Here is a 12,705-nt window from a genome sequence, read left to right on the forward strand (position 1 = left end):
GCCAAGTTGTGCGTCTAATACAGAATTAAGTCATCAGTTCAACAAGACTTGGAGTTCATTTTCTCAATCTTTCCCATTCGTTATAGTCTCAGTTTTCTCAAAAGCCCTCTGTAGGCCAGAAACAGTCTTACCATTTTTGTTTCCCGCACCTAAGTCCGGCAGGTAAGAACCCGTGAGAAGATTCTAAGAGGCGTAATTCTTCTATTTGGCGCAATCTCGACCCTGCCTCTCCGAATGTGAGTGCGCAGAGGTCGCTTTCCGCCACCAAGCGGCGCTAATCCACCGCCTAGGACAGACCCACTAAGTTTTCCCACAGGATTTGAAGTTTTGAACTTTTACAAGTGTCAGAAAGGTTAATTCACAAGTTTAGAGTAATGCGCTAAGGCACGAGTGGTGGGTGCTCCAGCCTCGGGTGGGCTGCAGAAGGCGCGCGGTGTCGCTGAGCGCCCCTCCGACCTCTGGGGGCCACAGTGCGGACTTGCGCTGGGGAAGCTTCAGAGGTGCGCGCGGGGGCGGGTGCCGGCGCCCCGGGCAGGTGAGGGCAGAGGGGCGCGCTGCGCGTGGGATCAGCCTGGCGCAGACCGGTGGCTCGGAGGAGCTAGCGCCTTCCTCGTCCCCTCCCCCTCGCCGCGCGGGGCCAGCCCGGCCGCTCCTCCCCTGGGTGGGTCCCCGCTCCTTTTCTGGCAGGGTCTATTTGCATAGAGGCAACTGCCCAAAGTGGCCGCTGCGGAGGAGCTGGCGGCGGCGAAGGGGGCGTGCGCGGCGATCCGCTGCTACCCGGCGGCTAAGCCCCGCGCCCGCGCACCTCGTGCCTTGGGCTGTCCCGCCTGCTTCTCTTGCACTCAGCCTCTACCCCAGCTCAGCACCGCCCCCTCGGAGAGTCCACGCGCGACAAACGCGCCATGGGCCCAGGCGAGCGCGCCGGTGGCGGCGGCGACGCGGGGAAGGGCAATGCTTCGGGCGGCGGCGGCGGCGGCGGAGGGCGCTCGGCAACGCCGGCCGGGTCCCGGGCGGTGAGCGCGCTGTGCCTCCTGCTCTCCGTGGGCTCGGCGGCTGCCTGCCTGCTGCTGGGTGTCCAGGCAGCCGCGCTGCAGGGCCGGGTGGCGGCGCTCGAGGAGGAGCGGGAGCTGCTGCGGCGCGCGGGGCCGCCCGGCGCCCTGGACGCCTGGGCCGAGCCGCACCTGGAGCGCCTGCTGCGGGAGGTGAGCGTCGGGGCGCGAGGCCGGGGCGGACCCGGGTCTGTCGGGCTGAGGGTGGAGGAACGCTGGGGGCCGGGGCAGCGTGCGGGTCGCTGGGAGGAGGGTTGCCCGCCGGCTGCGTGTGCTCGGGGCCATCCCAGAGACGGGCGCGTCTGCGCCAAGGCGGAGGCGGGGGGTGCCGGCCCCAGGGGGTTTTGCGGTCTCCGCTCCGGCCTCAGGGTCCCGTGCCAGGCAGGCGGCCGCGGGAAAACGGAAGGAGAGACCAGGGACTTTGGAATAACAGACCTAGGGTCAGTTTCCACGGGGTGTGCGCTCGGACACGCCGCTTCCCGCCGGCGTCCGGCGTCGGGGATAAAGATGAGGCTCGTGGGAAGTGTCTGGTGACTGTGACCAGCAGCACCTACTGTTCCTAACCAACGCGGATACACCTGGGGAGGCGGTGGTCACAGCAGAGGAAAGCCTCAGACAGGCTCAAGGGCTGGGCCCCGCCGTGCTCCGGTGTGTCTCCAGCAGCTCAGGCCCCAAGGCTGAGCCATCACCGGCGCTCTGAGGCCTCGGGGATGGGGGTGGGGACACCACATGAGCTAGTAGGATGAGGGGAAGGAGAAACAGTCGGGGGTAGAGGACCTGCATCAGGCGGTGCCATCTGGGGTATGGGCTCTCAGGACATCCCGAGTTTCCCGTCCCTTACCTGGAATCGCGACTTCCACAGCTTACTTGAAGGCTCATATGAAGCTCTGTGACACTTCTAAGGGTTAAGATTGCTGCTGTGTGTCTTCAAAGAAAGGGCCACATTGGGTCCTCAAAGCCCTCACCCAACGTGTTGGTCAAAGCCTCCATTTTTTGTGCGGCAGTTCCCCTCCCCACAAAACTGGACAGGCCCTGGTGGGCTGGCCAGAGCCTCCCCTGCCAAGCCTTCCTCCTCCTCCTGGGATAGATGGCTGCCCCAGACCCCAAAGTCACTGCCCAAGGGGGCGTCCTCAATTGCTGTGTGAAAGCAGGCAGGGTTTCAAGGTAGGAGAGGGAGGACAGGCCTGTTCACCCCCAATTCCCTAGACTCTGCCCAGCTGGGATCTTTATTAGTATGTCCAGCTGTGTTTCCAATGTTGCGTTCCTTTGGACTCTGAAGGAGAGTGGAAGAAGGTGTGCCACACCTCCTTGTTCACCCCACCTGTTTCCTAGTCACTTTAATTTCAGCTAGGATCACATCTCTTCTAGGTGGGTTCTGGGTAAAATTGCTGCTTCATGAAATGATTTCCTCTTTTCCGCTTGCAAGGGCCTGCAGGCTTCAGAACTCTCTCTCTCAGCCCTGCGGGCAGCTCCTGGCGATGGTTTCATAACTGCCGCCCATTAGCTTTTGGCAAATCCCTGGAGACCAGGGTGTTGAACTGATTTATGGAGGGCCAGTCAAGTTTCTACCTGTTAGCGCTATAAGTGCGGCTGCTCCTTCTCATAGGAGGCCTCTCTTATTTGCTAAAAATAAACCACAAGCCCTGATCGAGTAAATCAGAAGTCCTGATACAACCATTTTACAAGGAACTACAAATTGTGTCTATTTTAGGAGGGAGGGGCCTCCTGGGCCAGCAGCCGCCGCTGGGAAATGTTGATTCTGAAGTCCTGAACTTCAGCTGGCAGAGGCTGTGCAGTTGCTCTCCCAGGCTGCCCCCAGCAGCACTGAATTTTACCTGGGTGAACTATACTGCGTGAACAACGAGTTATTGGATCGGGTGTGTTTCTCTCTCTCTCTCTCTGTCTCGCTCGCTCTCTCTGTCTCTCTCTCTCTCTCTTTTCTTGATTAGAAAGGCAAAAGAAAAATTTAGAATCTAGGGAACCCTGGATTCTGGAGAACTTGCTGTGCCATTCACACATGGTCCTACTCCCTAATCCCAGCTGGGTAGCTGAGGCACATGCTATGCTAGGAGTGTAAACTGGTTGGGTTTCCCGCCAGTGGAGAGTCAGAGATGGTGCAGTATGAATGCAGTTGGGGTCGAACTTCTGGTTGTTTGGGTGCCCCCTGTGAGACGGCTTCTCTCTCCTAGGGGTACCAGTCTGTTTCTGCTAGGGGCTATTCTTCTTGTAAATGTTACTGGATGGGAAATGTCCACAGCCTGGCCGGTGACAATGAGTTCCTTGGCTCGGAGGAGACCACCGTGGGAGGCACATACGGGGAGTGAGTAATTGACTCTAATTAGATGTATAGATACTTTTTCAAGCCGTTAGATGTGAAGGCCAAATGTTGAACTGAAAATCTCAGAAGAAAAGAACATTTGTACTTGAAGCGGTTTTTCAGTTCTGATTTGTTCTCAGTGAAGCCCCTTTTAAGCCTGCGCTGAAGTAGTTGTGTATGTGAGTGTGCGAGCAGCTTGTCCTCTACTAACAAACTTGTTTCCAGAGAACCAGAGGCAGAAACCATTTCCAAATTAAAAGAAAAGACATCCTTGCCAACCATACATGGCTTTAATGTCAGGGGGAAAAAAGCCAACAAAAGCCACTGTTAATGTGGGACCCACCGTCGTCGTTCCCTTGGGAACAGAACTGTGAAGTAACTTTTTCTGGGCCTGGCTGATGTGCCTGATAATGAAGATACAGAAGCTACAAGAAATGAATATTCATGTCAACTCATAATCATTAAAGACCCTTCCTATGGCACACAAAGGAAGAGATAGACAAGATTTCTGAGTAAGAGCCATGAACGATCGTATCTTCAGTATGATGTGAAAATATTCATGCCAAAAAAAATCTAATATTTTCCTTTTAAAGTGCTTTAAATAGGTTGCCTAAGTAATCAATCCTCCCATCTCATACCTATAGTTACAATGTTATAAAAGCTTAAAACTTTAGAATACATGGCTTTCATAATACAGTAAAAAATGTAATGCAAGGATTAAAGAAATATTTAGTTGTATTCAGAGGAGACCATGCCAGCTTACAATGGATTTATTGTTGGCTGTTGGCCTTCCATTGTCCAGACCAATCAGTTTGAAAACAAGAAAAGCCCGGAGACTGGGAGTAAAGTTTACACACTTTCCTTCTCTCTTATCAACTCTATGTATTGGTTAAATACTGTCAACCCAGAGTCAAATGGAGATTTTTCAGCCTCTTTGGTGGTTTGTCTACTTGTCAGAGCTGCTCTCTGCTGTCAGTTTTAATTAAGATGCCTATTTTTGAATCCCATGGCACAACTGGAGATGCAGTGGAAATCATAGCTACATTTGTTTCCTTGACATTTCCTGGCTCCCAAAACAACAAAAAAAGTTTCCTTTCAATGACTTCCTGGCATGCTCACTTTCTCTCTCTTTTCTTGTTTTTTTTTTTTTTTTTTTTTTTTTCTTGCAACAGTTTGGGAGAGCTTTATAATAATAGCAGCATATTTAGAATGAGCCAAGGATTGGGGCATTCCTTTCACAGATCTATTTTGTCATTTTGGATTGGACTTTTCCACATTGGCTTTGAAGGTTTGAGGCCTGGCCCTGAGATGGGGAATCTGTAGGCTGAAGGAATTTTTCCTCGGGGGCAGAGCAGAGCAGACGGTACCTGAGGCTTCCTATCAGCAGAAGAGAGTTTGAGGCCTGGTCCCACCATTTACCAGCTCTGTCATCCAACCTCTTCCACTGCCTCTCCTCTGATGGTGTGCTCACAACTCCTCTGTATGCAAATATGATAACATATAGGAAAAGTACAGGATGCTAAATATGCTTTTGATGGCGAGTAACAGAATACCCGAGTGTCCTTACTTACCATACACTACAAGAGAAGCCTGGAAGATGGTCGGCACATCCTGGGTTTGTCAGCAACTTGGCCACAACTGGGTACCACTCAGTGTCTGCCATTCTCTTGTCCTTTCCTCGTGGTCACAAGATGGCTGCTGCAGTTGCGAACCTGTGTCTTCACCCAGGAGTAGCCTGGTTAGAAGGGAGGGGACAGGGAAAACAGCGATCTTCTTGAGAGGTTGTCTCTTTAGTTTCAATTCAGGGGAGAACTTTCCCAGCTTTCAGCAGTCTTATAGCCACTAGCCAGAGCTGGGTCACAGGGTCACCATCCCCCTGTCGCTGGCAAGGGTAATGCGATTGCCATAGGAGGCTTTGGCTAAACTCATCCCCTGAGGCTGGGCATATTGCCACTGGAACAGAATTGAGGCTTTGGTAGGAAGACTGGGCATGGCTACTGGGTAGCAACCAACAGAGTCAGCCAGTGCTGTAGAGCATTACCCCAGCGTCAACCAGGGACGTGGAATGTGACTCCAGTGTCATCCAGGGCTGTGGGGTGTTACCCCCACATAATCAGGCCACGGAGTGTTACCCTAGAGTCAGCCGGGGCCACGAGTGTTACCCCAGGGTCAGTCGTGGAGTGTTACCCCAGGGTCAGTCGTGGAGTGTTACCCCAGTGTCTGCTGAGGCCATGGAATGTTTCTGCTGTCACCCCGGAGGAGGATGGGGCAGAGTGGGGGTTCAGTCATCCACTGGCCCGCCTCAGTTTTCATAACTGGACCTTCCTTCCACTTTGGTGTTTCCCAAGCCCCACACTTTGGGAACATTCTTCAACCACAAAATTTCTGTCTCCTTTGGGGCTCTGCTGTCCAGCTGTGCTCCCAGCCACTGCTGAAGGAAGGGAAGGTTGATGGGTTTGGGATTCTCTCTGGCACAGTCCCATTCTTTGCAGTCTTTGGCCTTTAACCCTTGAGCGGATGCTGTTCCGCCCCCGAAGTGAGTGACTGAGAGTGGCACTCTAGGACGTTGCTTGCCAGCTTTCCCAGATCACAGCACAAGCAAAGAACAGTAGCACTTCCCCTCACTGCAAGAAGGGAAGAGGACACTAGGCTGGAGGTGACCAGCCACTCCCCAGCCCCCAAGCACCAAGGCAGTCAGTCTACCCAGAGACCACATACGGTGCACCTGCACCCACTCGGTGTGTCTGGGAAGCTCTGTTACCCACTCCTGTCCTGCCTTTCCCCCAGCTCCTTGGCTTTCTTAGCAGCCATATCTGACTGTGGCCTCCAAATCCCCTTCCAGAGCGGGTGCAGTTAGAGTTAGAGTCATGACCAGAGCAGGGTTGCCAGAGCAGGCTGTCCCTCCTTCCCTCACCAAGGAGCATCCCATTAACTTCAACCTTTCTTGATGCCTTTGGATCCTTTTACCCTCAAATAGCAATGTGACACAACTCCAAGATGGTGCAGCTTCAATTTAAAAGAATTCAGGCTGGGGCGCGGTGGCTCACACCTGTAATCTCAGTGCTTTGGGGGACCAGGATGGGTGGGTAACTTGAGCCCAGGAGTTCAAGATCAGCTTGGATGATATAGCAAGACCTCGTCTCTATTAAAAAAAAAACAACACCCATATATATATATATATATATATTTGTATGTATTTATTTGTAGGTGTGTGTGTGGCCAAACGCAGTGGCTCACACCTGTAATCCCAGCACTTTGGGAAGCCAAGGTGGGTGGATCATTTGAGGTCAGGAGTTTGAGACCAGCCTGGACAACATGGTGAAACCCTGTCTCTACTAAAAATACAAAATTTAGCCGGGCATGGTGACAGGTGTCTGTAATCCCCGCTACTTGGGAGGCTGAGGCATGAGAATCGCTTGAATCCAGCAGGCGGAGGTTGCAGTGAGCCAAGATCATGGCACTGTATTCTAACCTGGGTGAGTACATCTCAAATAATAACAATAATTAGCTGTGCGTGGTAGTGCAAGCCTGTAGTTCCAGCTATTCAAGACACTGAGGGGTGAGGATTGCTCGAGCCCAGGTGTTTGAGGTTGCAGTGAGCCATGATTGTGCCACTGCACTCCAGCCTGGGTGACAGACTGAGGCTGTTTCAACAACAAATAAAAATAGGGTGAAAAAGCGGGGGCGGGGGGGGATTAATTAGCTTGAGTAACAGAGAAGTCCAGGCTAGTATCTGTGTAGGCACGGCTCCAGGTGCCTGGATTTTGTTTCTTCCTCTTGGCTCCATATTTCTCAAGGATGCCCCCGCTTTCCGTGTAAAGTGCCAGGGATGCTTCCGGCAGCTCCAGATTCACATCCTTAGTGTTAGTTTCTGTTTTCCAACAGTCCCAGCAGAAATTCCCTAATTCCGTCTGATGGACCCATGTGGATTGCCTGCATGTATCAATACAGACGGCTGCGTCTAACGATGCGGATTACCTGTCCTGGTCACTGAGACCTGCAGGGTAGCCTCTCCGATGGGCCAGGCTCCGTTGTGCCTCTGTGTGTGTGTTCATGTGTGTGCACGATCAACCCCACTGGAGCTCTAGGGACCAAGAAGCGAAAGCTGATCCCAAAGGACAGTTTGGAGTGTTGTTACTAGAAGAAGGGGGAGAGGACATGGGGCCGGTGAAACCAGTAGGTGGCCATCCAAGGAATAGGGTGAGAAGCCTGGGCTGTAAGCTGGAGCTGTGTTCTAGAGAAATTCCACCTCGATGGCATGAAACTCAATGAAAGGATTTTTGATTCAGTGGGTGGCCAGTGGGTGCTTGTTCTGTAGAGGTTTATGTATATTGATAAATTTGGGTTTATCTGTGCCAGTATTGAAATCTGTGTTTCTCTGTATATGCTGTGCTTACAAAATGTGAGCTTTACAAGTTACTTCAGATCCTAAAAATTGTCCACAACAGCCTCATGAGATGTACAGACAGAGGTTACTGCCGTTGTTTTACAGGGGGAGAAATGTCACAGAGGTGGAAGAGCATGCAGGGCCAGGCCTGGGCTCCCTTAGGTTTGCAGGCTGGCTTGGAAGAAGGGAGTGAAGAGGACTAATGTCCGCGAACCCTGTGTGCGGGTTTGGCACTCAGTCTGGGACGGTGTGGGTGTGCCCAGGTCAGGCCACCTGCTCCCAGGTCCCTGTTCCTCTGCCCACTTTCATCAGCTTCCTGGGGAATGTTCTCATGGGGAGTGTTCTCAGAGGATGTCTCTGGCCTGGTTGGGGAGTCTGGGGAGTGCCCCAAGTCCTCAGGACCTGGAGTGGTGAGGTGCGTGTCGCTTGGGGGTTGTCACGCCTTGCTTGGTGCTTTTGGAGGGCTGAGTCTAGAAGAGGAAAATGCTGAGGGCTGGAGGGGAAGGCTCTAGACAAGGAGCCTGGGGGCCTCTCCGAGCCTCAGTTCTCTGGCTGTAAGGTGGGGCTGGCGCAGCCAGGGGTGCACTGTGAGCCCTGTGCCCCGCCGTCCTGTGCTTTCAGGGCCTCGCGAAGTGTGGATGTGATCCTGCGTCTTCAGAGGAGCCCTCTCTGCCCCACAGATTTCTAGGTTGCTCCCCTCTCTGGAAATAATTCTGAGCCCCTCCCTGGGGCAGTGGAGGGTGTTGGGAGGTGGAGATCTTCCCCAGAGCCCTCCTCCAGGCAGCTGCACATTGTGTTCTTGCCCCTTGACATGCCCATCAGTGCTCCGGCTCCTGCTGCCGTGGAGCTGTGGCTGCCTCCTTTACCTAGACTCTCAGGTCGGGAAATGGCATGATGGCTTGCCCATCCTTCCATCCTTCCATCCTTCTCTCTCCTCCCTTTTTTTTTTTTTTTTTTGAGACAGAGTCTCATCCTGTCTCCCAGGCTGGAGTGCAGTGCTGTAATCATAGCTCACGGCAGTCTTGGACTCCTGGCCTCAAACAATCTTCCTGCCTCAGCCTCCCAAAATGCTGGGATTATAGATCTGAGCTACTGCACTTGTTCCCCCGCCCCCGCTTTTTAAAAAAAATAACCAAGCTATATCTTGATTTAGCATGATGAATGTTACTGAATAATCTTACCATCCTAAACCAAGGGCTATTTAACTTCCGGCATAATCCTTTCTCATCCATCCTGTGGACAGATATTTGCTCACCTAATTTTAACCACAGTAAACTGTACATCATCTTTAGGGTCATGTTTGATGACTGTATTGTATAGCCCATCAAGAAAATCTTGTCTATCCCATCAACAAAATCTGCATCCTACTATCAACATGGCATACAGCCTCCCCCTATTTTTGTTAGTGCAGATAGTGGTACAATCGGTGGTTTTGAGGGGAAAGTTTCTTTCTTCTGTTATTCTTTGGGATGTGGAGTAACTGGATACAGAAGGATGTCTTTCAGGCTTTTTCGTTTTTTTTTTTTTTTTTTTTTTTTTTTGAGATGGAATCTCACTCTGTCACCCAGGCTGGAGTGCAGTGGAATGATCGTGGCTCACTGCAACCTCCATCTCCTGGGTTCAAGCGATTCTCCTGCCTCAGCCTCCCAAGTAGCTGGAATTACAGGCGCCTACAACCATGCCCAGCTAATTTTTGTATTTTTAGTAGAGTTGGGGTTTCACCATGTTGGCCAGGCTTGTCTCGAACTCCTGACCTCAGGTGATTTGCCTGTTTTGGCCTCCCAAAGTGCTGGGATTACAGGCATGAGCCACCTCGCCCGGCCTTGTTTTAATTTTAGAACAACCGAGTTTGAGACAGACAGGTTTCTCCTTCTGTGGTATTCAGAACCTGTGGGAGCATTATGAAATTGTGCTTCAAGTTTTACAATGAGCAACATGGATTCAATATATCTTTTAGTTGAATTTTTAATTTCAGTTGGATGTATCATTGTTGTCGAAAGCATAAAGCAATTGATAACAAAGAAAGCCTTAAAATAAGTTATGGAAGAAGTTTGAAGGTTCATTTCAGAGTTAGGCCCCTGTATCGGTTTGGTGCGGAAACTTTCTTTCTTTCTTTTTGAGATAGAGTCTCGCTCTGTCACAGGCAGGTGTGCAGTGGTGTGATGATGGCTCACTGCAGCCTCGGCTGCTCCTGGACTCAGGTGATCCTTCCACCTCAGCCTCCCGAGTAGCTGGGACTACAGGTGAGCACCACCACAGCTGGCTAATTTGTAAAGTTTTTGTCTTACTATGCTGACCAGGCTGGTCTTTAACTGCTGGCCTCAAGCAGCCCTCCCACCTTGGCCTTCCAAAGTGTTGAGATTACAGGCATGAGCCACCACACCCAGCCAGAAACCTTTCTTGAGCAGCATTTAGTGGTGCCAGGCACTGCGCTTGGTCCTCACTGTGACTTCTCATTATGTGAACGAATGTAATTCAGTTTGGGAAAATTCTCCAGAGACCACACACCACCTCCAGCTTTCTCCCTCATGCAATTTTCATCATGAGTTGAATCAGGATTAATCTTTAAGTGTTGACATAGGCACTCAGAGAACATCCCTTCATCATGTCCAGAAACATATTTCAGGACTAAGCACAAACCTTTGGGAGAAAAAAATAAGTTTGCAGATGGCCTCTGAAAGTCACGGGTCGGCATACTCCTAGAGGCTATAGGACAAACAGCTGTGTGCGTCCCATGTGCGTCCCATGTGCGCCCTGGGCAGAGGATTCACATGTCCTCTAGTTTCTTTTTTTGTTTGTTTGTTTTTTGAGATGGAGTCTCAGTCTGTCACCCAGGCTGGAGTACAACGGCACGATCTCAGCTCACTGTAGCCTCCTGCCTCCCAAGTTCAAGTGATTCTACTGCCTCAGCCTCTGGAGCAGCTGGGATTACAGGCATGCACCATCACACCCGGCTAATTTTTGTATTTTTAGTAGAGATGGAGTTTCACCATGTTGGCCAGACTGTTCTCTAACTCCTGATCTCAAATGATCCACCCGCCTTGGCCTCCCAAAGTGCTGGGATTACAGGCGTGAGCCACCATGCCCGGCCTCATGTCCTTTAAGTTTCTTAACAGCCTCCTCTCTCTACAGCTGCTCTGCCGTGGGTAAGATGGGATCCAGCCTTCCAGAGAGGGGCAGCGATTGGCCCCTGGTGGCAGTGGGCACCTGAACCTAGGTGACCCAGTAACCTCACTCCTAATCCCCAGCCCTTTCCACAGCCTCATGGCAGATCTGGTGGAAACAATGATTTCGCTTTGAGCAGCAGCTTTTTCTGTGAGTGTGGACATCCTGGCAGACATCTGTAAGTGACGGATGTGTGGAGTGGAAGGGAACACTTCAGTCTTGGCCAGGCGTGGTGGCTCACACCTGTAATCCCAGCACTTTGGGAGGCTGAGGCCGGTGATCACAAGGTCAAGAGTTTCAGACCAGCCTGGCAAACATGGTGTCTCTCCTAAAAGTACAAAAATTAGCCGTGCGCGGTAGTGGCTGTCTGTAATACCAGCTACTCGGGAAGCTGAGGCAGGAGAATCTCTTGAACCCGGGAGGCAGAGGTTGCAGTGAGCTGAGATCTCGTCACCACACTCTAGCCTGGGCAACAAAGCAAGACTCGGTCTGAAACAAACAAACAAGACTTCAGCCTTGAGGACACCCAGGTTCGCATCCCAGCACTGCTATTTTCCAGCTGTGTGACCTCGGGTAAATGAGTGTTTTTCCAAAGCTCAGTTTGCCCATCTATTAAACAGGGATTATAGTACTTGTCTCACAAAGTTTCTGTGAGAATTAAGGGGATTTATCCCAAGCGCTCAGCCTATCGTGCACACCCTGAACATGGCTGCTGCTGTTAGAACTTTTTCTTTGACTGAATCTGGAAGGAATGTCTACATCTGTTTGCTAATCACAGGCAGTCCCATGGTGACATGGCTGACCTTAAGATTCTTTTAACACCGGGATTCTGCCATCCCGTTAAGGACATACAGAAGCAAAAAAGCTGTTAGCACATGTCCAGCCTCTGAGGCAAGGAGCAGAGAAATGTGAGTTGGTTGTTGAAGAAATGCAAAGACTGAATTAACCTCATGACCCCATTTTTTGGTTTACCATTTGAGCAGACTGAGACTTTCCATTAATTTAAAAAAGTCATAATGATGACCAAAATAAAAATAAAATTATTCATGAAAATAAGTTTATGGATTTGTCATTGTGAAAGGGCACACAAACACCTCATCAATTTGCTTTAATTAAGAGAGTCTCTGTCTCAAAAAAAAAAAAGATAGTCTGTTTTTGTAATCATGCAGTATGGCAGCAACACGGCAGAATGCTCATGGTTAACCTGTGAGCTAGAGGCTTCAACACATCTGCTTCGCTTCACATTGGTAAATGAGAAAATCTATTCTCCTGATGTAGCCACGGAATTTGGGGGCGGGGAGGAAAGGCGGTGCTTGCAGATGGGTAATGGCAACTTCTGAAATGGAGTTTGTTTCCAACTCTGAGTTGTGAAACAAAGCATAAAGCAATTAGAATGTATTTGAAAAAGTATGTATTTGAAAAAGTTTAAATCTACTCAACTTTGGGCCTCCTGGGAAGAACATCACACAAAAAATGCAGGATCTGTTCATTGATTTAACTGTGCTTTAACTGCGCCTTTTTGTGTGATGCTTGGGCTGTTACCTCCTACAGCATCTTGTTTGCAGACCAGGGTTGTGATGCAGTCAAGAAGGGAAGATTCCTGTGATGTCAAGGGGACTAGAGTGTGTGTGAGCGTAAGCTAGTGTGAGGGTGGAAGTGTGTATGTGTGTGCCCAGAGTATGCATGCGTGTCTGTGTACATGGGTGTGTGTGCACGTGCCAGGCGTATGCATGTGTGCATATGTGTATACATGGGTGTATGTGTGCACATGTGTGCATGTATGCATA

The 12,705-nt window shown here is 50.8% G+C and overlaps 1 protein-coding gene across 1 annotated transcript in view; it reads left to right on the top strand.

Moving 5' to 3' along the window:
* Nucleotides 1-902: 902 nt before the first annotated feature.
* Nucleotides 903-12,705, top strand: part of COL23A1 (collagen type XXIII alpha 1 chain) — a 362,528-nt gene continuing 350,725 nt past the window's right edge. The window contains exon 1 of the mRNA XM_050794269.1: nucleotides 903-1,202. Coding sequence (XP_050650226.1) covers nucleotides 903-1,202 — 300 coding nt within the window. The remainder of the gene's footprint in view (nucleotides 1,203-12,705) is intronic.

Source organism: Macaca thibetana, chromosome 6 (genome assembly GCF_024542745.1).
Source record: "Macaca thibetana thibetana isolate TM-01 chromosome 6, ASM2454274v1, whole genome shotgun sequence".
Classification (NCBI taxonomy): domain Eukaryota; kingdom Metazoa; phylum Chordata; class Mammalia; order Primates; family Cercopithecidae; genus Macaca; species Macaca thibetana.